This window comes from Natrix helvetica, assembly GCF_964273705.1.
Source record: "Natrix helvetica genome assembly, chromosome: 2".
In the NCBI taxonomy this organism is placed as follows: domain Eukaryota; kingdom Metazoa; phylum Chordata; class Lepidosauria; order Squamata; family Natricidae; genus Natrix; species Natrix helvetica.
This window is the reverse complement of record NC_138552.1, coordinates 274,163,582-274,186,823: the sequence shown is the minus strand read 5'-3', so window position 1 is coordinate 274,186,823 and position 23,242 is coordinate 274,163,582. Positions and strand designations below refer to the sequence as shown.

The 23,242-nt window shown below is 46.1% G+C and overlaps 2 protein-coding genes across 2 annotated transcripts in view; both read right to left on the bottom strand.

Annotated features, from left to right (window-relative positions):
- Positions 1-23,242, bottom strand: part of LOC309386717 (protein NipSnap homolog 2-like) — a 291,445-nt gene that overhangs the window by 192,959 nt on the left and 75,244 nt on the right. The window lies entirely within an intron of this gene.
- Positions 1-23,242, bottom strand: part of LOC309386713 (myeloperoxidase-like) — a 33,807-nt gene that overhangs the window by 1,601 nt on the left and 8,964 nt on the right. The window contains exons 5-13 of the mRNA XM_081942417.1: positions 22,973-23,099; positions 20,561-20,690; positions 17,320-17,526; positions 15,716-16,034; positions 9,244-9,404; positions 6,433-6,670; positions 4,110-4,280; positions 3,680-3,917; positions 960-1,178 (exon numbers count right to left, since the gene is read on the bottom strand). Of these exons, the coding sequence (XP_081798543.1) occupies positions 974-1,178; positions 3,680-3,917; positions 4,110-4,280; positions 6,433-6,670; positions 9,244-9,404; positions 15,716-16,034; positions 17,320-17,526; positions 20,561-20,690; positions 22,973-23,099 (1,796 nt within the window). The 3' untranslated portion in view covers positions 960-973. The remainder of the gene's footprint in view (positions 1-959; positions 1,179-3,679; positions 3,918-4,109; positions 4,281-6,432; positions 6,671-9,243; positions 9,405-15,715; positions 16,035-17,319; positions 17,527-20,560; positions 20,691-22,972; positions 23,100-23,242) is intronic.

Genomic DNA, 23,242 nt, shown 5'->3' with positions numbered 1-23,242 from the left:
AAACCGACCCTACGGACAAACCGGAAGTGACTTCCGGTTTGCTCGTAGGGTCATTTCTTGACCTTTGGAGGCTTCAGGGAAGCCTCCTGAAGGTTCCTGAAGCCTCCGGAGGGCCTCCGGGGGGGGGGGAGGCTGTTTTCGCCCTCCCCAGGCTCCTATAAAGCCTCTGGAGCTTGGGGAGGGCGAAAAAAGCATGCAAAAAATGGGGGGAACACCTCTCATGTGTGCATGCACACTGGGGGGGTCACGTGTTTCATTATGGGTGCAGCACGCCCATGCATGACCACCCTGCGCTCCCCCCCCCCATTGCACGCGAGCCTAAAAAGGTTTGCCATCGCTGACTTACAAAGTTAGCCCCGCATGGCCCCATGGGAGTCTGACAACCAATCAGAACACATTTCTTACACAGGAACAGGAAGCTCCGAGGCGGGGCCCAAGACCGGGTATAAATTTCTCTCCCCCCCCCATGTACTTGATTGTCCAGGACCTCAAACCATGTGGTCCTTTCCGCCATAAAACCATCTTTTCAAATAGTCTCCATGTTTCTCCCCATTTGGAATTGAACCTAGATGGACATTTCTTCCAACAGTTTAACATTAGAATATTTTGGAAACAGCTGTTGTATTATAATTTAGCAAGTTGTGTGATATCAGATTTTGTGTGTGTGTGTGTGTGTGTGTGTGTGTGCGCGCGCGTGCATGCACACATATGGCTCTACTTACTTGCCTTTTCCTGGGAATAGTTATAGTGGGGAGGAGACGGCTCAGAAAAGACTGCACCTATCCTCTGTGACACCCACCTACTCACCCACCCCACTCACTCATACAGATGCATGCACACATGTCTGCATTCTCTTCTGGAGAACATTGTTTTATAACTGCTAAGTGATTCCCAAGGAAAAGTTCATAAATGCACATTTAAAGATTGCAGAGTTGCGTCAGAAACCAAATGCACCTTACCTTCACCGATCTATTTAGGAAGCTTTTTTCCATGGAAAGAGGCTGACCCTTGGGATGGTGCTGCAGTTGACAAAATTACGTGGATACTGGTTGGCTCGGAAAATGAACCGAGGTACCTCACGGATGTGGGTATTGTCACAGATGATGCGTGGCAATGTGGCATGGCTAAGCGCCTGTCGCTGGGCTGGGGTGAACACACCAGGGTTCTCCCACCAGAACCTGGGGGGTGGGAGGGGAAACACAGAAAAATTGTCACGCAGAGAGCAGCCTCCCAAATTCACAGAAACTTTCTTGCTGGAATGAAGCAGTACAGAATAAAAGAGTTGGAAGGGACCTTAGAGGCCTTCGTTCAACCCCCTGCTCAGGCAGATACCCTATACCTGTGATGGCGAAGCTGTGGCACGCGGAGCCATTTGTTAGGGCGCGTGAGGCGTTGCCCTATCAACTCCTGCGCGCGTGCACGGACTGGCCAGCTGTCTTCAGCCTTCCTTTTCGGCCGTTTTTTTTCCCCTCAAGAGGCTTTCCTGAAGCCTCCAGAGGGCGAAAAACAACCCAATGTGCAAAGTGGAAATTCAGGAACGGACTTCCGGTTTGCACGTTGGGCCATTTTTCATGCTGCAGAGGCTTTAGGGAAGCCTCCTGAAGGCTTTGGAGGGCCTCCGAGGGGGGCGGGGAAGGCTGTTTTCACCCTCCCCAGGCTCCTAGAAAGCCTCTGGAGCCTGGGGAGGGCAAAAAAAAGGGTACATTACGCCCCAAAAGTGAAGGGGAGGGTGGGGGTCACGGACATAGCATTATGCGTGTGGGCATGTCCGCACACAACCCCCCTGCACTCCCCCTGCTTTTGGTACGTGATAGCAAAAAGGTTAGCTATCACTGCCCTATACTATTTCAGACAAATGGTTGACCAATCTCTTCTTTAAAACTTCCAGTGTTGGAGCTCTCACAACCCATAAGCCATTCCCCTGGTTAATTGTTCTGTCAGAAAACCTCTCCTTAGTTCTAGGTTGGTTTTCTCCTTGATTATTTTCCATCCATTGCTGAGGCCATTAATTTATTTCAGAAAACTGTCCTTTATTTTTCAAAAACCCACTTGTCCTTCATTTAGGACATTGAACTTGTAACGCACAAATGGAATTGCTTCATGCAGTCTTTTTTTTTTTTTTAAAAAATGGATTTTTCCCATGAAAAAGGCCATTTAAAATTGCTTTTAAAAATAAATCGATATCTTTTGATTTTAGATATTTTTATTAGAAGATGCATTTTCGTTAAAAAAAATGGCTTTGCTCTGCACTTTTCCTTGCCATTTTTGCTTGAAGATGTTTTCCATCTCATACAAGAAGCTTCTTGAATGAGAAATGAAACTTCTCCAAGGAAAAACAAAGTCCAGTTTCCTTTTGAAAAAGCACCTTTGGGACAACCAGGACCTGGATGACTTGAGACTCTCCACAGACACAAGACTCCTACTTTGAATAGGGAGTTGGACTAGAAGACTCCAAGCTCAGTTCCAACCCTATGATTCTATTTCTCTTTTTAATTGTTTCCATTACTTTCAATCAGTAATTACTTATGGGGGGGGGGTTATTACAGGGTGGGGTGAACTCCAGGGATAGTTTCAGCTGGAGTTGGTAACTCTAAGTTGATATAATGGGAAACTGAGCAAAACAGATTTTTACAATACAATACAATAGTAGAGTTGGAAGGGACCTTGGAGGTCTTCTAGTCCAACCCTCTGCCTAGGCAGGAAACCCTATACCGTTTCAGACAAATGGCTATCCAACATCTTCTTAAAGACTTCCAGTGTTGGGGCATTCGCAACTTCTGGAGGCAAGCTGTTCCACTGATTAATTAATTAATTTTTGTCTGTGTTTATTATGTATACCGTGTTTCCCTGAAAATAACACAGAATCCTTTTTTTTACCCCTGAAATAAGTGCTTGGCCTTATTTTTGGGGAGGTCTTATTATTTTTGAGGTGCAGAAGGCAGCGAATGTGGTCATCTCATGGCTGCGCAGTGTTGCAATATTTTCGGGGAAGGCTTATTTTTGGGGAGGGCTAATTTTAGTGCATGCACTTAAAAGCCCGATTGGATTTATTATCCAGGGAGGTCTTATTTTCGAGGAAACAGGGTATAGTTTTTTAAAGGAATCATTTTCCTTTGAAGTTAGTGTTTGGGAATGCTAGGAACTGAACCTCATTGATTCAAAGCATGTCTTCTACCCCTGAGTAGCAGCACAATTTTCTATTTTTCTTTTCTATAGTGAAACAAATTTACCGTATTTTTCGGGGTATAAGACCCATCTTTTCCCCCCCTAAAAGAGCATGGAAATGTTGGTGTGTCTTATACACCGAATACAGCCATTTTTGGCCTCCCGAAGCCTCACCCCCGCATCCCTTTTTTGCGAAAAATGGGCCTTTTTGCCTTCCCACAGCTCCCAGCAGCACTCTGCAGGCTTCAGCAGGACTGGGGTAAGGCAAAAATGCCCCCGTTTTTGTGAAAAATGGGCAATAAATGGGGCGTTTTTGCCTTACCCCAGCCCTGCTGAAACCTGCAGCTTCTGGGGGCTGAGGGAAGGAAAAAACTTTTTTTTTCTTACTTACCTCTTCGAAATCTTGGTGCGTCTTATATACCGCTGTGTCTTAGAGTCCGAAAAATATGGTAGGTTCATTTGCATTGTAGTAGATCAAGAGGCCACAATAAAATAGCAGGTTTCATGTGCTCACCTGTCCCCATCACGAAGGTTTTGGAACTGTTTCCGAAAGATGCATGCCAGTAGAGGCCCAACTCTGGCATTTCGGATGATGGGCTCAGCCACTCCTCCAATCCAGAGGTCAATGTTCCTGGGCGTCCCATAATGTTGAATGAACTTCTTGGCCAGCTGAGAATTCTGGAGGACCTGGGCCAGCTCATTTTCATTGCGAGGTTGTGAGAGGCCACATAATTGTCTCCAGGCAGTGTAACCTATAGAACAAGAATAGTGGTCAAAAGTTCTGCTCATTTGAAAAATGATGTTCTCTCTAGTATCATTCTATGTTGCAATCTCAAAACATGTCTGAGGCTGAGCTGCAATTTTCTACATTGTTTTTGGTTATATGGCAGCAATCCACACTCTCTGATGTTTCATGCAAAATGGAAAGGCTCCTCTCTTGTTACCTGCTAGACCGTGATCTCGGCCACGCTGCATGTTCAATGCTGGCAAATCCAGCCCCACTCTTGCAACTTGTTGGAAGAGTCGGTCTCGGAGACCCTCTACTACTAGCTGATCTTGTGTCATCTGTTTGGATGGTGTAGCTATTTGGCCTCGTAGAATAGGATCAATGCCTCCTGGAAGAGAGAGGAAATAACTCTCAAAAACAGTGTCCATCTGTAGATCTCAACCAAACATAAGGATAAATCTCAGCAATTGAATGCGTAGCCTTAGAGGTCTTCACAGCTGAGCTGAAAAACTCTCCTGACAGTTCTTGAGCCAGCAGAAAACTCAATAGGTATAAAATTTGCTGATTTCCTGGGAAACTCCAACCTTAATGATATAGGGCAGGGGTGTCAAATTCAAGTGACAGGGGCCAGATGGAGCTGCCCTGGAAACAGCAAAAGATCAACTCTGCCATCAAAAATGGGCTCCTGAGCTCCATTTTCGGCTGCGATGGCCTCCTACAACTCTCTGCCAGGAAAAATGGAGGTTGAGCTCCGTTTTCGCTGGCAGAGAGTTGTAGGAGGCCATTGCAGCAGAAAACAGAGCTTGGGGGCCCGTTTTTGCTGGCAGAGCTCTTGGGCCACCACAGGAGTCCCTGACACGAGTGATGTTGAACTGGCCATGCCCACCCCGACAACTCCCACCCGGGCCCCGCGAGATCAAACACAACCATGATGTGGCCTTGAATGAAATCAAGTTTGACACCCCTGATATAGGGCATATTAAGGAGGTAAATTGGTGGATTCCCCTGGATTTCTTACTTCTCCCATCAAACATTACTGGTTAGTGGGAAACACCCATTAAATACTGTCCTTATTGTGGTGTGAAACTGAGATTAGAAAGCTATAGGTAGATTTTGACAGCTAGACCAGCTGATTTAGCTATCAATCAAGACTCAGTCAAATTTTCATACATTTTGCGTAGCTGCATTGAAGCAGAGACCTCTTTATTATCCCCAGGTATTTTGTTTAACCTTATTTAAGTTTAAACATTATTTATACTTAAGAGTATTGATTTATTGATTTAAATGTCCACCCATCTCATAGATATGACTCTAGGTAGTTAACAAAAATAACCACAAAATAAACAGTAAAACACCAAAATTTGAAAAACAACATTGATAGCATAAAAGAGCAGCTGAGAACACCCCACATTCAAATAAACCATAAAGCCAATTCACCCATAATGCTGGGGCACCAGCAGTATGCACCAGTAAAGCCAAGCTTTGAATGTCTGACAAACGACCAGCAGAGTCAGGGCAAGTCTACTCTCAGGGGGGATGATATTCCAGAGGATCGACACAATGGCAGAAAAGGCTGCGTTTCTGGGTCAGATGAAGCTATAGATGGGGCCTAGAGCATGCTATTCCTGTTGGATGTAACAAGATGGGTACTAGACACCAGTGAAGGGAGTAAGTAATCCAGCTTTTAAATTATGAAGGGCTTTAAAGGTAGCCACTAACACCTTACATTCACCCAGAAGCATTCACTTCTTCTTGTGCCATATCCGTCATCGGATGTTGGCGATCATGTTGGCAATCCTATTTTTATCAACAGTCACATGAAAAAGTGCTGCTTAGTTTTGTCCAAACCATTCCCTTAGATTTTGAAGCCATGCTGTTCTTCTTGTCCCTGGACCTCGTTTGCCTTCAATCTTTCCTTGGAGAATTAAGTGAAGTATGGGGTATTTTTCCAGGTGTTATATCACATGTCCAAAATATTCTAATTTTTGCTTTTTTATGGTTTTGATTATTTTCCTTGGCTTTCCCATGCGGCTTATCGCCTCCTCATTTCTGATTTTGTCAACCCAACTTATATGTAACAGCCACCTGTAAATCCACATTTCAAATGCTTCTAGACTCTTCAAGTCAGAGACCAACCCTCCACTCCATAGAGCAGGATAGCATATCAGTAGCTAATGCAGCTCCCAAAGCAATTATGTCTCACATGCCAAACAATTAGCATCCACAATTGTCTGTGCCATTGCAATTTGCAAAATTAAGCTTCCACATACTTTTCATGGGCAGACCCATGTAGAACATGCTGCAGTAATCCAAACAAGAGATGACTAAGGCATGAGTTATTGTGAGTTGGGCCTCCTAGTCCAGGAATGTACACAACCAATACACAACACAAAACTATGCAAAGGCCCTTGGGGACAGAGCTACCATCTACTCCAAGCAGCACCTGTGTATTCAGGAGAACTGCTATTCAAGAACTAACCAGGTCCATTTCAGCTTAATTGTTTGAGGTCAGCCAAAATTGGCCACTTGCTGGGACTTACCTAGAAAGATAACTCTCCATGTTGCAAAGAACTCAGTTTCTAAGGGTGTTTGACTCAGAACCCGGTAACGGCTGTCTAAGCGAGGCACAGTGGGCCGCACCAAAGTATGCCCAAAACGGAAAGCACTGGTAAAGATGCTGGAAATTCGGGGATCCACAGAGTCATTGTAGCCCCTGTAAGAAGGCAGAGCACTAGACTCCCCCAGCAGGGCAGGTATATATTCTGTATAGGTGATTTTCTGGAGCAAAAGGACAAAAAGAAGAATCATGGGCCTATTGGAAGAAAGCAATTAATTCAGGCTAATGATTACCAAATATTAGAGGCAGAAGACCAATGTTCCTCAACATGATGCTATGAAGTTTGTTTTTAAATATACATGTTTTGTATATACCTATTTGGCCTCTATCTCTTTTGCAGGTTTACAACAAGACAGGATACATATAGTCCTCGACTTACAACTGTTTGTTTAGTGACTGTTTGAAGTTACAATGGCACTGAAAAAAGTGACATGACCTTTTTTCACACTTATAACAGTCGCAACATCCCCATGGCTACATGATCAAAATTCAGCTTCATATTTATGACGGCTGCAGTGTCCGGGGTAATGTGATGACCTTTTGCGACTGTCTAACAAGCAAAGTCAGTGAGGAAGTCAGATCTCTTAACGACCGTGTTACTAACTTAACAACTGCAGGGATTCACTTAACAAACATGGCAAAAAAGGACATAAAATGGAGCAAACTCATTTAATAAATGTCTCATGTAGCTACAGAAATGTTGGACTCAATTGTGATCGTAAGTTGAGGACTACCTGTACTTTAAACTGAGTGCATGGATATTATGTCAGCAAATATTTAAGACCCTTTTTCTAAATCATGGGGCTGGGCTCATTGGGGGAGGAATTATTATAAGACCTAAACTGGTATTAACCAGATTTTTGAAATTGCACAACGCATAAACCTTGTTTGCTTTATAGGAATGCCGACACTAAGTTCCCAGTGATTGTGCGCCTTTTGTACCAATGCACTACAACTCCCAATGATCAAACCATGGCAAAGCAAGCTGCCACCGAAGCTTTCTTCTTTTTGGTAACTCCTTTTTCCACAAATGGGGAAAGTGAGAGACTCGTTAGCTGGGAAAGCCTCATTCAGACCTACAAGGAGTGGGAAGCAGAGGTGGGCTCCGGCCTCCATTACTACCATTTCGCCACCCAAATTTTTTTGCTCTGCGCACGTGCACATTTGCGCTTAATATGATCTGTGCATGCGCACATTTAAAAAAGGAATTAAAATTACATTTTTTCAATGAAGATTGTTCAGTGCATGTGCAGAACAGAAAATCAAGATGGCACCGCCAAGGAAAGAACTGGTACGGTCATGTGTCTGGCGGAGTTATTATCTATTCGGCCAAATCGGACCGAATAGGTAGGAACTCACCTCTGGTGGGAAGCATGTATTAAATCAAAGACTGCTTGAGAACATCTTCTTTACAGTTAAGGTTAGGCCTAACATTTATTATTATTATTATTATTATTATTATTATTATTATTATTATTATTATTATTATTATTATTAAATTAGATTTCTAGACCGCCCCCTCTCCCCGGAGGGACTCGGGGCGGTGTACAGGTATAAATTTAAAAAACCCACCCAAACAATAATATACATCGTTAAAATTAGATTAAACAACCCCTGTACAATTTATAAAAATTAAAACTAGCCCATAAAACCAATCATAGAATTTAAAAACCAAAACTGAGGTGGGAAGGCTGGAATTAGGCCAGGCCGGCTAGCTGGAACAGGTGGGTTTTAAGTTTCTGACGGAAGGAGCGGAGATCCGTAGTCATTCTAATGTCGGGGGGAAGGTCATTCCAGAGGGTCGGGCCCATCACAGAGAAGGCTCTTCCCCTAGGCGTCGCCCGCTGGCACCGCCTAGTGGACGGCACCCGGAGGAGTCCCTCTCTGTGTGAGCGGATAGGCGGAAGGGATGTATGGGGCAGAATACGATCCCACCCATAGGGCACCATGTTGGCAAAGACAGTTTTAAAGCAAAGATTCTCAATCTCAGCAATTTTAAGATGTATTTCAACTTCACAGAGTTGTTGTTGGGGAGGGGGCACATCACAGAGAGAGCATTATGTACGTTATCTCGAGTTCCGAGGGGAAAGATGAGATAAAAATTTAAGAGACGAATACAGATAGTTCTTGACTTATAACCAATTGTTTACCAACAGTCCAAAGTTCACTGAAGAAAGTGACTTCTTATTGATCCTCATATTTACAACCATTGCAGCATCTGTGATCAAATTGAGAGGCTTGCTTTATGATCATTGCAACATCCCAGGGTCATGTGATCCCCATTTGCAACCTTCCCCACCAGCTTCTGACAAGCCAAGTCAATGGGGGAAGTCAAGATTTGCTTAACGATCATGTGAGCCACTTAACAACTGCAGTAATTTATTTAACAATGGTAGCAGAAAAGGTCACTTAACCACCTTATTAGCAACATAAATTCTGATTACAGCTGTAAGTCAAGAACTTCCTGTAGATAAATAACTAAATTTAGATGGTAGGTGTCAAGCTCAAGTCATTCACTGTTCCGCCCTAATGGTCTTACCCTATAGAAAGGGTGGGGAGCATGGCTGGCTCAGGAATTCTGGGAGTTGAAGTCCACAGGTCACAAAGGGGCCATAGTTCCCCAACCCTACTCTATAGGACTGATTACTCTAGATTGCACGAAGCGGATAAGCCACTTAAACAGAATTGTGCCTTCATTTTATGTAAAAGAGTCATGGAACTATTCATCCCCCACCTGCATCATCGCTCCCACAATTTTCCGGGCCTCCTGATAGAGTTCTTCTCCACCCATTTGTGGGTTCATCCTCTTCAGCTCAGTGGCCAGACGGTTGTGCTCCCGCATGAAAAGTGTTTGCAAGGCCATGATCCCTGGCATTTCATTAGCTCGATTGTCACCTGTAAAAGTCAGCATAAGAAAGCATCATTGCAACAGAGATGTCTTGTTCCAGGTGAGAAGTTTGAACAAGAAGCAGATATTTGTATTCACCAAAAAAAGGTATCTTGTGTAAATCTTCTGTAGCGATACGGTTAAGTGAGTGAAGGGAAAGGGTTAATATGTCATGCAAATAATCCCAGCCAGCATGCAATTTAGAGGAAGTTAATTTTAGATTCTGCAAGGCTATGTGAAGTTAAGCTAATTCTCAGCAGATCATCCACATTGTCTAGATCAGTGTACCTCAACTCTAGCAACTTTAACATGTATGAATGTCAAGTCCCAGAATTCTCCTTGGCTGAAGGAGGCTGGCTGAAGGAGCTGAATTTTTTAAAACACTGGTCTAAATGGGAGGAATAGGAAGAATCATTCTCTTGGACTACGGCAGAGATCATGCTATTGGCCACACAAAATTAGGACTTCTCTAGGCTCCCTGACTCCATTTTACTATTACATCCCCACCCAGAGAGAAGAGACAGAGAGTGTGAAGCAGATGAAGTTACTTCCGGTTTGCTCTTAGGGCAAGTTTAAGCCCTCCAGAGACTTTGGGGAAGCCTCCTAAAGGTCTCTGAAGCCTCCGGAGGGCCTCCGGGGGGCGGGGGAGTCTATTTTCGCCCTCCCCAGGCTCCTATAAAGCCTCTGGAGCCTGGGGAGGGTGAAAAAAGCATGCAAAAAATGGGGGGAGCGCCTCTCATGCACACATGCGCACTGGGGGGTCGCACATTGCATTATGGGTGTGGCACACCCGCACATGACCCCCCTGCACTCCCCCCCTTATGGCACGTGAGCCAAAAAAGGTTCGCCATCACTGGGCTATAGCAATCCCTGCAGCCTGAAAAAGCTGATGATTGGGAGGTGCACTTAAACTGAAAGTGAAACTTGCTGTTTGCTCCTGTTGTGGCCCAGCCGTTGCCGTTGCCGCTGCCACCAGACTCCAAGAGTGATAGTCCCTACGAGTCAGCTCCAGAGGAGATGGGCAACCCTGGACAGGATTCAGATGCTGAGCAGGGATCCGAGAGTCTGGTCGGCCACCAGGAGGTGCCTGAGGCATGGAGCAGCGGTGAGAGCCAGAGGAGGGGGGCTCCCGATGCCATGCCTTGGAGCAGCGGGGAAAACTCACGAGACAGTGAGTCAGAACTGAGCAGGGCGTTTCTGGACACCCGTTACCGGCGTGCCCACAGACGCAAGGAGCGTGGGCGTAATTATAGGCGGTAAAGAGCTCTCAGCTGCTGGTTGGGAGGCGCCCTTTTTAGGTTATAAAAGGGTTGACTTTGTATACGCCCTTCGCAGCAGTCAACAGAAGACTTATGCCAGAAGCTCTAGTCTGGGATCCTGGCAAGCTGGATAGCTGCTTTTGTGTTCTGTTCCTGTGAGTTTTGTCTTGGTGGCTTGCTGCCACGGAACCTCTTGTCTGTTTGTGCAATAAACCTTGTTCCCTTGTACTGTTCTGGAGTGTGTGTTCTGTGTGGGCAACGGAAGAAGGGGGGTCAGAACAGGCCATTAAGGGAGGGGAGTAGCGATACTCCCTGGCATAATTACAACTGTCCCTCCTGGCAAATGTATCATATCTGGTTACTTTAGGGTTTTTTTAATTTACTGTATCTATTTTAGGGGTTTAAACTTATATTTATATTAGCTTTGTACAGTTCTTTTAATTGTATTTTAACCTCCTCCATGTCAACCGTCAACTGTACATATTTAACTTTTTTATTGTATTCTGTTATATTTTGTATGAACTGTACACCGCCCCGAGTCCCTTTCAGGAGAGGGGGCGGTCTAGAAGCATCAAATATAAATAAATATAAATAAATATAAACTCCAGAAGAGGGTCTTTTCATTCCAACGGTCACGGGGAGGGGCAGGTGCGAGGGTAGACAGAGATCGCATCACCGGTTGGGAGACCGCGGTCGTTGGGTACGGCCGGTCATATGTCCCAACCCCCGCAATCTAGGTGGTCAGGACCTACAGAGCCAGGGCCTGAGGCTGATGCTATGCAATGCCAGGTCCGTTGTCAACAAAGCCCCCCTCATTAACGACCTGGTGTCGGAGGGGGAGCTGGACCTGGCAGGAATTACGGAGACCTGGCTGGGCCATGAGGGAGGTCTCCCTCTCGTGGAAATGTGCCCGCCAGGTTACCGCGCATTTCATCAGTCACAGGCACTAGGCAGGGGTGGTGGGGTAGCGGTCATTGTGAGGGAAGGTCTTGAGCCGAGACAGACCACTGTGCCACAGATAGCCGGTTGTGAGTCCCTGTGCATGAAGTGGGGCCCAGGGAAGCAGTTGGGCTTGCTGATTGTATACCTGGCTCCTCGCTATGCATCAGCAGCCCTGCCCGAGCTCCTTGGGGTGATCGCTGAGATGGCAGTTGAAACCCCCAGACTGTTGGTCATGGGGGACTTTAACTTGCCGTCGGTAGGGGAGACATCCGAAGTAGCTCGGGAGTTCATGGCTTCCATGACAGCCATGGACCTGACCCAAATAATTCAGGGTCCCACACACGAGGGTGGACACACACTGGATCTTATTTTTGTCTCTGGCCAATGGAGGAGTGATCTGGGAGTAGGGGATTTAGCTATCACCCCCCTGTCATGGTCTGATCACTCACTGCTCCGGCTCGACTTTCCAGCCGCTTCTCCCCACCGCGGGGAGGCAGAACCGGATTGCCCAAGATGGTTCCGCCCCAGGCGCCTGATGGAACCTGACAGGTTCCAGATGGAGCTCGGGCCATTTCCTGTAGCCCTGACCCACACCCGGTTGGAGGACCTAGTGGCTGCATGGAACAGGGCGGCCACTGGGGCCTTGGACCGGGTGGCGCCTTTGTGGCCTCTCTTGTGGCAGCGAACCACCCAGGCCCCTTGGTTTACTGAGGGGCTGAGGGTGATGAAGCGCCACAAGAGACGCCTAGAGAGCAGATGGAGATCGTCACGCTCTGAATCTGACTGAACTCAGGTGAGAGCCCATTTACGGACTTACCTTGTGGCATTAAGAGTGGCCAAGCGTCAGTATTGTGCCACTCGTATTGCGTCCGCAGATAACCACCCTGCCGCCCTGTTTAGGGTGACCTGCTCCCTCCTCCAACAGAGGCCGCGGGAAGCCCCCTTGCAGGGCAGAGCAGAGGAATTTGGGGAGTATCTGCAGGACAAAATCGCTCAGATTCAAAGCGAGCTGGTCCCTGCCAGTGGCCTGGAAGAGACGTCGGAGGCGGGTCGTGAGGTACCATTCTGGGAGGAGTTTGACTCTGTTACTTCCGAAGATATGGATAGGCTGCGTAGGCAACTGCGAGCCACCACCTGTTTATTGGACCTGTGTCCCTCCTGGCTTGTACTGGCATCCTGGGAGGTCACACGAGGCTGGCTCCAGGAGTTAGTCAATGCTTCTTTGAGTGAAGGGTTCCTGCCGGCCGCCCTGAAAGAGGCGGTGGTGAGGCCCCTCCTCAAGAAGCCTTCCCTGGACCCAGCTTTATTAGCTAACTACCGTCCTGTCTCCAACCTTTGCTTTCTGGCAAAGGTTGTAGAGAGTGTGGTGGCACAACAGTTTCCACGCCACCTGGAGGAAACTGATTATCTGGATGGGAAGTAACAGACTCAAGCTCAACCCGTCCAAGACTGAGTGGCTGTGGCTACCGGCGCCCCGGTTCAACCAGTTTATTCCATCACTGGCCATTGGGGGCGAACATCTGGCCCCCGTGGATCAGGTGCACAATTTGGGCGTCCTTCTGGATGCCCGGCTGTCCATGGACGACCATGTGACAGCCGTGGCCAGGGGGGCGTTCCACCAGGTTCACCTGGTGCGCCAATTGCGTCCCCTATTAGACCGGAGCGCCCTTCGCACAGTCACTCATGCGCTTGTGACGTCCCGGCTAGACTACTGCAACGCTCTCTACATGGGGCTCCCCTTGAGATGCACCCGAAGGCTGCAGCTGGTTCAGAATGCGGCTGCACGGGCAATTTCGGGAGTCTTTAGCTACTCCCACGTAACACCTCTCCTGCGCGGGCTACACTGGCTGCCTGTGGCTTTTCGGGTGCGTTTCAAGGTGTTGACCATCATTTTCAAGGCGCTCCATGGCACAGGACCTAGTTATTTGCGGGATCGTATCCTGCCCCATACATCCCTTCGGCCTATCCGCTCACACAGAGAGGGACTCCTCCGGGTGCTGTCCACTAGGCTGTGCCAGCGGGCGACGCCTAGGGGAAGAGCCTTCTCTGTCATGGGCCCGACCCTCTGGAATGACCTTCCCCCCGACATTAGAATGACTACTGATCTCCGCTCCTTCCGTCAGAAACTCAAAACCCACCTGTTCCAGCTAGCCGGCCTGGCCTAATTCCAGCCTTCCCACCTCAGTTTTGGTTTTTAAATTTTATGATTGGTTTTATGGGCTAGTTTTAATTTTTATAAATTGTACAGGGGTTATTTAATTTAATTTTAATTATGTATATTATTGTTTGGATGGGTTTTTTAAATTTATACCTGTACACTGCCCCGAGTCCCTCCGGGGAGAGGGGACGGTCTAGAAATCTAATTAAATAAATAAAATAAATAAGGCAAATTTCTGAGAGGCAGTTTTTTTTTTCTTGTGCTAATCAGGCTGTTTCTGTTTGCTGCAAAAAGGTAAGTCAATAACTATAAATGCCTACAGAAGTTCAAATTATTAGGCTTATTTTTTAAAGACTGCTTTATTATTGTTCTAGACAGCTTAACAAAATGAAGAAGCTTTTTAAAATTAATGCTTGCTCTGAAGAGGCCCAGTGCTATTGTATCTTCTTTTAAATAGCAGAGAATAACTATACTTCCAGAAAGCCAGGGACGTGCGGTCAGGGGAGGCAAGGGAGGCAGAGCCTCACCTCTCTTCATGAAATAATAGTATATAATATTATATACTATATATATATATATATATATATATATATATATATATATATATATATATATATATATATATATATATATATATATATATATATATATATATATATATATAATATTATAATATTATATACATCCGTCCGGCCGCGCCCGGGAACTGGGGAGGCAGAAATGTTGTCGGCGCTCCCGGATGACGAAGCCACGAAAGTGACTGGGGGAAGGTTCTCATCGGTCCCAGTCGCTTTCGTGGCTTCGTCATCCGGGAGCGCCGACAACATTTCTGCCTCTGCAGCTCCCAGGCGCGGACGGACGGATGTAGCCAGAGCGACGCCGAGGCGGTCCGGGAGGACGAAAGAGCGAGCGAGCGAGCGATGGAGGATCAGGCAGCCTGATCCTCGGTCGCTCGCCTGCCGGACTGCCTCGGTGCCACTCTGGCTACCTCCGTCCGTCCACGCCTGCGAGCTGCGGAGGCAGAAATGTTGTCGGCGCTCCCGGATGACGAAGCCACGAAAGCAACTGAGGAACGACGAGAACCTTCCTGCCTCTGTTGGACTTTGCGCGCTCCTTGTGACTGCAATATATGTGCAGAAGCGGCTTTTGTGGCTAATGGGGTTTGGGCTTCCAGCCCAACAGCCCCTGCCACTTCTGGACATCTATTGCAGTTGTGAGGAGTGCGCAAAGTCCAGCAGAGGCAGGAAGGTTCTCGTCGTTCCCCAGTCGCTTTCGAGGACTGCGGAGCGTGAGCCGGTGGAGCACGCTCAGGAAGGCAGGGAATGGGATCACGTGTGCTGGAGGCTGAGGCAGCCTCAGCCTCCAGCACACGTGGTCCCATTCCCCGCCTTCCTGATGACATCACCAGCCTCACCAGCCATAAACCTCACCGCACGTCACTGCAGAAAGCGCATCAATTTTAACAGCATCTGTACAAGTATAGTCTGAAATGTAACACTACAAACAGTGTATATTGTCTGTACTGTTTGCTGTTTGTTGCAAGGAGGCAAATTGCTGGGAGGCAGAAGCAGATATTTCCCCCTTGTTTTCCTCCCCAAAAGCTAGGTGCGTCTTATACTTTGGAGCATCTTATACTCCAAAAAATACGGTAGCTTAGGTTGGTTTTCTCTTTGATTAATTTCCATCTGTTGCTTCTACTCATGTGCTTTGGAGACTAGATTGACACCCTCTTCTTTGTGGCAGCCCCTGAGATACTGGCACACTGCTATCATGTCATCCCTAGTCCTTCTTTTCATTAAACTGAACAATTCCAGCAATCATTCTTTATATATTAGTCCCCTAATCATCTTTGCTGCAGCCATCTATTCCTTTTATCTCTTCCTGCTATCCCTTTCACTAGGTGTGACTTCGGTTTGCAAGAGCAGTCCCAAAGAAACGGTGCACCTTTCAAATAACTTACCTGCCAAAAAACAGGGGATTCCGAGGGTTGTATTTGTTATATTGCAATTTTCCGGAAAGCCTTGGGGAGTGCCAAAGGGGAGAAGGTCAAGGCCTCGATCTTTGAACCTGTTATTTATAGACAGCAGTCCTAGGTTGTTTGTTAAATTCCGTAGCTGCATTGCCCACGAGTCTTCACTGGCATATACCACACTGGCATCAACAAAGGATGTGAGTGCATTGATCTGGTTGCGAATGGCATAGCCACCGTTGCATGCAGGAGCTGCCCGCATAAAGGGGATGCATGGAAACTGCTTTTTTTTAGGATCATTAGGTGGGATCTAGAACAAAAAGATGAAGACAAGTTTAAATTCCCAGGTTCAAAAAAAAAACATATTTCCTTTATTCCACCAAGCAGAGGAATATCCAACACCCTGCAGTTTTACACAGGAAGGCAACATCGTCCTGTTTTCCTCCTTTCTCCCATTAATGTTTAAAAAGGACATACGACACAACAGAAGCATGCTTGGAAAATGTATAAATACGATCCAATTCTGGAATGAATGGGTGATGGGTTGGTGATGGGTTTTGGACTTCAACCCCTATCAGCCCGAGTAAACATGGCCACATAAGTGAGCATCTGAAGACCTTCAAGTCAGATCAGGAGGTTAGATCTACTAAGCATGCTGGCTCAGCAATGCTGTCTTTTTTATATTTATTTATTAAGAAAATGTGTATGGCTGCCCAACTCATTCACATTGGACTCGGAAGGCGGAGGGCGGGGGCTTATAAAGGTAAAATCCCAGTACAAAAACCAATAAACCCCCATGTATGTAATGACAAAAATCAAACCAGCCACTTGATGGGCTACATATGACTATGGAGTCATATGCACACAGAACAATTTACATTGAACAGCGCAGACGTGCGTTGCGCGCGGGTTGCAAACCAGTAGTAAAATCTGCAGCAACCCACCCCTGCCCAGATCCTTATGAATGTCACTGTTAATTTAATCATGCTTTCCTCTGGATCTAGTCTATGAAACAGAGCAGAAAGTGCTGGACATGTTCTATCTCTTCACTTACACGTGCTTAGAATAGACACCAAGGAAGTGGACAGGGAGATTGAGATGAAGATGGAAAAGCAGTACTAGGAAACATTGGAAAGATGAAGAACAGAGGCGGACAAATTTAAGTGAAGACTCAGGAGTCCCCTGCTGATGAGCTTTCCACTCATCCTAAATGTCTATTGAGATTCTCAATCATCCAGGTTATGGTTGTCCCAAAGGGTTTTTTTTCAAGAGGCAACTGGATGTTCTTAGTTTTTGAAGACATTTTGCTTCTCATCCAAGAAGCTTCTTCCGTTCTGACTGAAGGGTAGAGAATGGGAAGATTTATATTCGTTGCAGTCATCTGGTCGTTAGCACTCCCTCTGAGAGTTGTTGAGGTCACTTGGAGGTTTATCAGTCAGAACGGAAGAAACTTCTTGGAGGAGAAGCGAAACGTCTTCCAGGAAGAACAAAGAACATCCAGTTGCCTTTTGAAAAAGCACCTTTGGGGACACTCGTCCTGAATGTCTCTTGGTAGATACTAATCCATGCAGAATTAGATACAGGATTTCTCATACCTGGATTGGAAAACACGGCGGCCCTTTCACACAGCTCTGAAAACAATTTATTCCTTTCATGAAGGTGAGGGTCGCCGTTGTGGAGGGTCCAAAATCCAAATCGTGATCGAGAAACTGCCCCCACTGCATAAACATGACTGAGCGGAAAGGATCATCAGTGACGTTCACATTCGGAAAGAAGACGATGTCATTGGATACAGCCCGGGCCTGTTAACCAAGAAACTATTATCAAGAGTGGCAGAGACAGAAGGAAAGGAAAGAGGTTTGTGAAACCTCACCTGGAAACAACTACAAATTGCTACATGCTAATTTGGGAGAAAGGATTTAAAGATCTACTTGCACAAACTGCCAATGAAATCATCTAGGCCAGTGGTTCCCAATCTAGGACCTATGATCCACAGACTCCTGTGGGGCTGCGAGCCCCCCACCCCATGAAGGCTTGAAGAAATGTTATGATTAAATTCTTGAGTTAAGCCTTGGGGGTCTGTGAAGTGGTGGGATTTTCAATTTTTTTTACTACAGGTTCTGTGGGTGTTGCTTGATGCGCGAGGCATGGCTTGGTGGGCGTGGCAGGAAAAGGATACTGCAAAATCCCCATTCCCTCCCCGCTCCAGGGAAGGATACTGCAAAATCCCCATTCCCTCCCCGCTCCAGGGAAGGATACTGCAAAATCCCCATTCCCTCCCCGCTCCAGGGGAAGGATATTGCAAAATCCCCATTCCCTCCCCGCTCCAGGGGAAGGATACTGCAAAATCCCCATTCCCTCCCCGTTCCAGGGAAGGATACTGCAAAATCCCCATTCCCTCCCCGCTCCAGGGAAGGATACTGCAAAATCCCCATTCCCTCCCCGCTCCAGGGAAGGATACTGCAAAATCTCCATTCCCTCCCCGCTCCAGGGGAAGGATACTGCAAAATCCCCATTCCCTCCCCGCTCCAGGGAAGGATACTGCAAAATCCCCATTCCCTCCCCATTCCAGGGAAGGATACTGCAAAATCCCCATTCCCTCCCCGCTCCAGGGAAGGATACTGCAAAATCCCCATTCCCTCCCCGCTCCAGGGAAGGATACTGCAAAATCCCCATTCCCTCCCCGCTCCAGGGGAAGGATACTGCAAAGTCCCCATTCCCTTCCCGCTCCAGGGGAAGGATACTGCAAAATCCCCATTCCCTCCCCGCTCCAGGGGAAGGATATTGCAAAATCCCCATTCCCTCCCCGCTCCAGGGGAAGGATGTTGCAAAATCCCCATTCCCTCCCCGCTCCAGGGGAAGGATACTGCAAAATCCCCATTTCTTCCCAATCAGCTGGGACTCGGGAGGCAGAGAATAGATGGGGGGGGCAGTCAGAGGTGGTATTTACAGTTCTCTGAACTACTCAAAATTTCCGCTAACGGTTCTCCAGAACTGGCCAGAACCTGCTGAATACCACCTTTGGGTGTGTGGCCACAAAAGGTATTTAAAAGGGGTCCGTGGTGAAGAAAAGTCTGAGAACCACTGCTCTAAGTGTCTCCTTCTTGATGAAACAAAAAAGAGAGGAATGACTTCACAAAGTCTTCAGGCTGAAGAATTAAATACAAATGGCTCGCATTCTGGAACTTCCTTAAAAGCAGTTAACTAAAAGGATTAAAGAAAAAGGTTTACCTAATTATATATTATCTAACCTTATTGTATTTTATTTTATTAGTATATCAAATTTATTGTGTACTAGTTATTACTATTAGCTATTAGAATTTCAGAGGCCTTATATGTGAGACCTGCAATAGAACATTTCAAACTGAAGTCCTTCTGCTCAACATGCAGTCAAATAGTCAAGTCTTTCTCCAGGGTGCTTGGTTCTTTCAATCTGTTTCAGTTGCCTGCAGATCGGGGTGAAATGCTACCAGTTCGCCCAAACCAGTAATAGAAAATGCTACTGGTTCGCCCAAACCGTTAGTAAAAAAATGCTACCGGATTGGGTGAATTGGTAGCTCCGACGATCAGCTGTGCGACAATCAGCTGTGCCACATGGCACAGCTGATTGTCACACAACTGATTGCTGGAGCTACCGGTTCGTCTGAACTGGTAGCATTTTTTTACGTTCTGATGATCATCTGTGCGACGATCAGGTGTGCTGCACGAATCACGTGGCACAGCTGATTGTTGCACAGCTGATTGTTGGAAGTACCGGTTCGCCTGAACCGGTAGCATTTTTTAACATTCCGACAATCAGCTGTGCGACAATCAGCTGTGCTGCACGATGCACTTTTGGTGCGCATGCATGTGTGAAGCGAACCGGTAGCAGACTTCAGAGCATTTCACCCCTGCTGCAGATGCTGAACAGATTAAATCATCATGAGATTGTCTGGATGCTTATTTCTGCCCTCTTGTTTATTTCCCCCTTAACTGTATTGTTGTTTCTCTCCTAAGGCTTACAAAATATGTTTATGTGCACAGTGCCAACAAGGTATTCAACCCCCAGATCTCTACTCTTACGCCAGATTAGCAATTCAGTTGGCAAGCACCCGAATTTTGATCACATGACCATGGGATGTTGCAACGGTCCTAAGTGTTGTAATCAGTCAATAAATGAATGATGGCCAGTTGAGGACTAACTGCATTTCAAAGGCAGCACAGCTAGCATGCTGACCTAGTAGGAAGTGATCATAATAAAGTCATCCAGATTGGCTTTTCAAAGAACATACCAACGCCATGCTATAAATGACACCGTGTCTCCTTCTTAATTGGTCTTGTCTTTAAAATATAATAAATAGACCAAAGGCCTAAGTTGTGGTTGTGATTTTGTTCAGGGCTGCTCAGCAAGTTGGGTGCCCAATGTTTGCATCCTTGATATATTTATGTTATATCTCTAAAGTTTATTTAAGCGAGTCAGGATTTGACTCACAACAAAGTCTTTATCTTTTCATTCGCAAAACTATAAGATACGATTCTTGCCAGTTTCATGAAAATCCCACTCTATTCCTGTTTTCTATTGCTGTAACTAGTGTACAAAAGCACCAGATCATTTATAGGCCTTAAACTCTACCTGGATCACTTCTGCTCTGGCAGACAAATTTAGGACTCCTTAGTTCATTTCTGGCTACAATACTTCAGTTACATCAATTATTCCATTTCTCTAATCTCCTTGCCTCAACTCTTGGTTTCTCTCCTCCCCTTCCAGTTGTTTTGCTCCCTTAAAATCCTGGAGCCTTTCCTCTGTTCAAACTAAGCATGTCCTGGAATTAGAGAGAAATAAGGACTATATCTTACTGAGGGCAGAGGAAATCCAAAATACGGCTTCGTTTCGGTCCAGCCACGGGGGAGACCGATGCCATCTTCATATTCTTGAGGCAGCCACCTGACATATGGACGGTTGCTAGCCCCCAAAGTAGGAATCCTCCTGCAATATTTCATTAAACCCAAAAGTTCATTTAGAAGAGAGTTTTTAAAAGCAAATAAGACTTAAAAGCTAAGCCTTAACATCCAGCAATAAAGCTCAATTGCATTCACACATGTTGCGGCAAATACAGCATCCATATCCTGATTAAATGTTGAGGTTTAGTTCCAGAAGAAAGTCCAATACAGGTAAGTCCTCGACTTATGACCACAGTTGAGTCCAACATTTCTGTTGCTAGGTGATAAATTTGTTAGGTGACTTTTGCCTCATTTTAGGACCTTTCTTGCCACTCTTGTTAAGTGAATCACTGCGGTTGTTAAGTGGATCTGGCTTCCCCATTGGCTTTCCTTGTCAGGAGGTCACCAAAAGTAAATTACATGACCCGGGACACTGCGACAGTCATAAATATGAGTTGGTTGCCAAACATCTGATTTTTAGTCACGTGACCATGGTGTGTGTGTGTGCTGCAATGGCTGCAAATGTGAGTCACAAACAAGTCACTTTTTTCAGGGCCATAACTTTGGCCACTAAACAAACTGTTGTAGGTTGAGGACTACCTGCATTTGGATTCTCATATGTTGAATTACAAACTGAGATAGAAAAGTTTCCGGGATAACCAGCTTCTTCCTGAGGATGGTATACTAGCAGACCTCTTGTGTAGGGTTTCCTGCCTAAGCAGGGGGTTGGACTAGAAGACCTTCCAACTCCAACTTGGTACCTTCCAACTCTTGTTATTCTATATATTCTATATCTTGGCAATGGGCATGTCATCAAAGTGATTTGGCACTCACTTTCCAGGAGGCCTTTTTGAACTTCGTTGTCTAGACAACTACCCTCTATTCTATCCTAAATGGGTCCAAAGTCACCCAAAGGTGGCAGGTGTTGACTTCTATTGCCAACTCCATTCTACTGTAAACCTAACTGAACAATAATAGCTGTTCTGCAGAGGGCTGATCATGGAGAGCCAACTAAACCATGGGTGTCAAACCCAAGGCCCGCAGGCCGAATCAGATCCACAGGGTTCTTAGAACTGGCCCACGGAGCCCCCCTGGGAACAGCAAAGGACCAGACCAAAGGTGCCTTTGCCAGTGAAAATGGAGCTCAAGTGGGCTGAGTGTGAACCTCCCGAGCTCTGTTTTTGTTAGCAGAGCGTTGCAGGAGGCCGTCCCAGCTGAAAACTAAGCTTGTGAGCCTGTTTTCGCTGACAGAGCGCTTGGGCCAACACAGGCGCCCCTGATATGAGTGATGTCAAGCTGGCCACATCCACCCTGCCCCACCTCCCAAGGTCAAACACAACCCTGAAATTGAGTTGGACACCCTTGAGCTAGACTGACACTCCACACCTGAAGAGAGTTTATTCAGGTGATTTTATTCATCATGCTCAGCTTTAGTTTATTTAACCTTAGTTTGTGGGACAGAAAGTCTGTTGACTTTCTTATGCCTTCCCATCATATCCTCTTCAGCACAATAGGTTAGGACCAAACCAGTAAGTTTCAAAGTGCAGAGTATATACTCTTGCACGTGCAATAGACCACGGGTGTCAAACTCGCCACGTCACGTTGCTGTCACGTGACATTTTTCCCCTTTGCGGAGCTGGGGTGGACCTTCATGCAACGCATCTGGCCCGCAGACCGCTCGTTTGACACCCCTGCAATAGACTCTACTGAAAGAGCGGGAAGATAACCCGTGAAGCAGGCAGCTTTTGAAGCCTCTTATGAGCACACAATAGATACAAACTCAAGGTAAACTGCTGCAAACTTCATTGCAAAAAATACGACTTCAGCAACAGAGTGGTCAATGCCTGGAATGCTCTACCTGACTCTGTTGTTACATCCTCAAATGCCCATAACTTTAACCTTAAACTGTCTACCGTGAACCTCACCCCATTCCTAAGAAGTTTGTAAGGGGCATGCATAAGCGCACCAGCATGCCTACCGTCCCTGTCCTACTGTCCCCATTTCTTTGTCCCCATTTCCTGTGTTCTTATTCATGTTTATTCCTATTCCCGTTATCTTGTACATGAGTGACAAACTAAATAAATAAAATAAATGCTTGGTCATTGGTCAGAAACCGATGCTACATTTTCTGACTGTTTTGAGATGAATAACGGATGAAAATTAATGTAAGTCTTAAACGAAACATCACTAACCCTAACCCTAACCCCTAATAATGTCTCTAAAACTTAAGATATGACCCTCTTCACTTAGCAGCCATTAGCACTTAAAATCAATTAGACTAGGGTCTTAGCCATCAAAACATTGTCCGTTTCTATTCTAGAATCATACAGGTTATTGCATTCGCCTGTGATGGTCCGGTAAGGGCTCTTCTCATCACATTGCTTTGTAGAGATCTCTTGGGAAGCACATCCGCTTGCCTTGTAGATAATTTGCATCTGGAAAGGGGAGAGCACATCTGTAGGAAAACAAAAGGATTTAGAATTCAGGGCTGCAAAAATAACAGAAGAATGCAAGACTAGAGTCACTTGCCTTTCTAAATTATACTTTAAAAACCGAAAGCAGGATTTTTTGTTTTGGAAGGATGAGGGAATCCAAAAG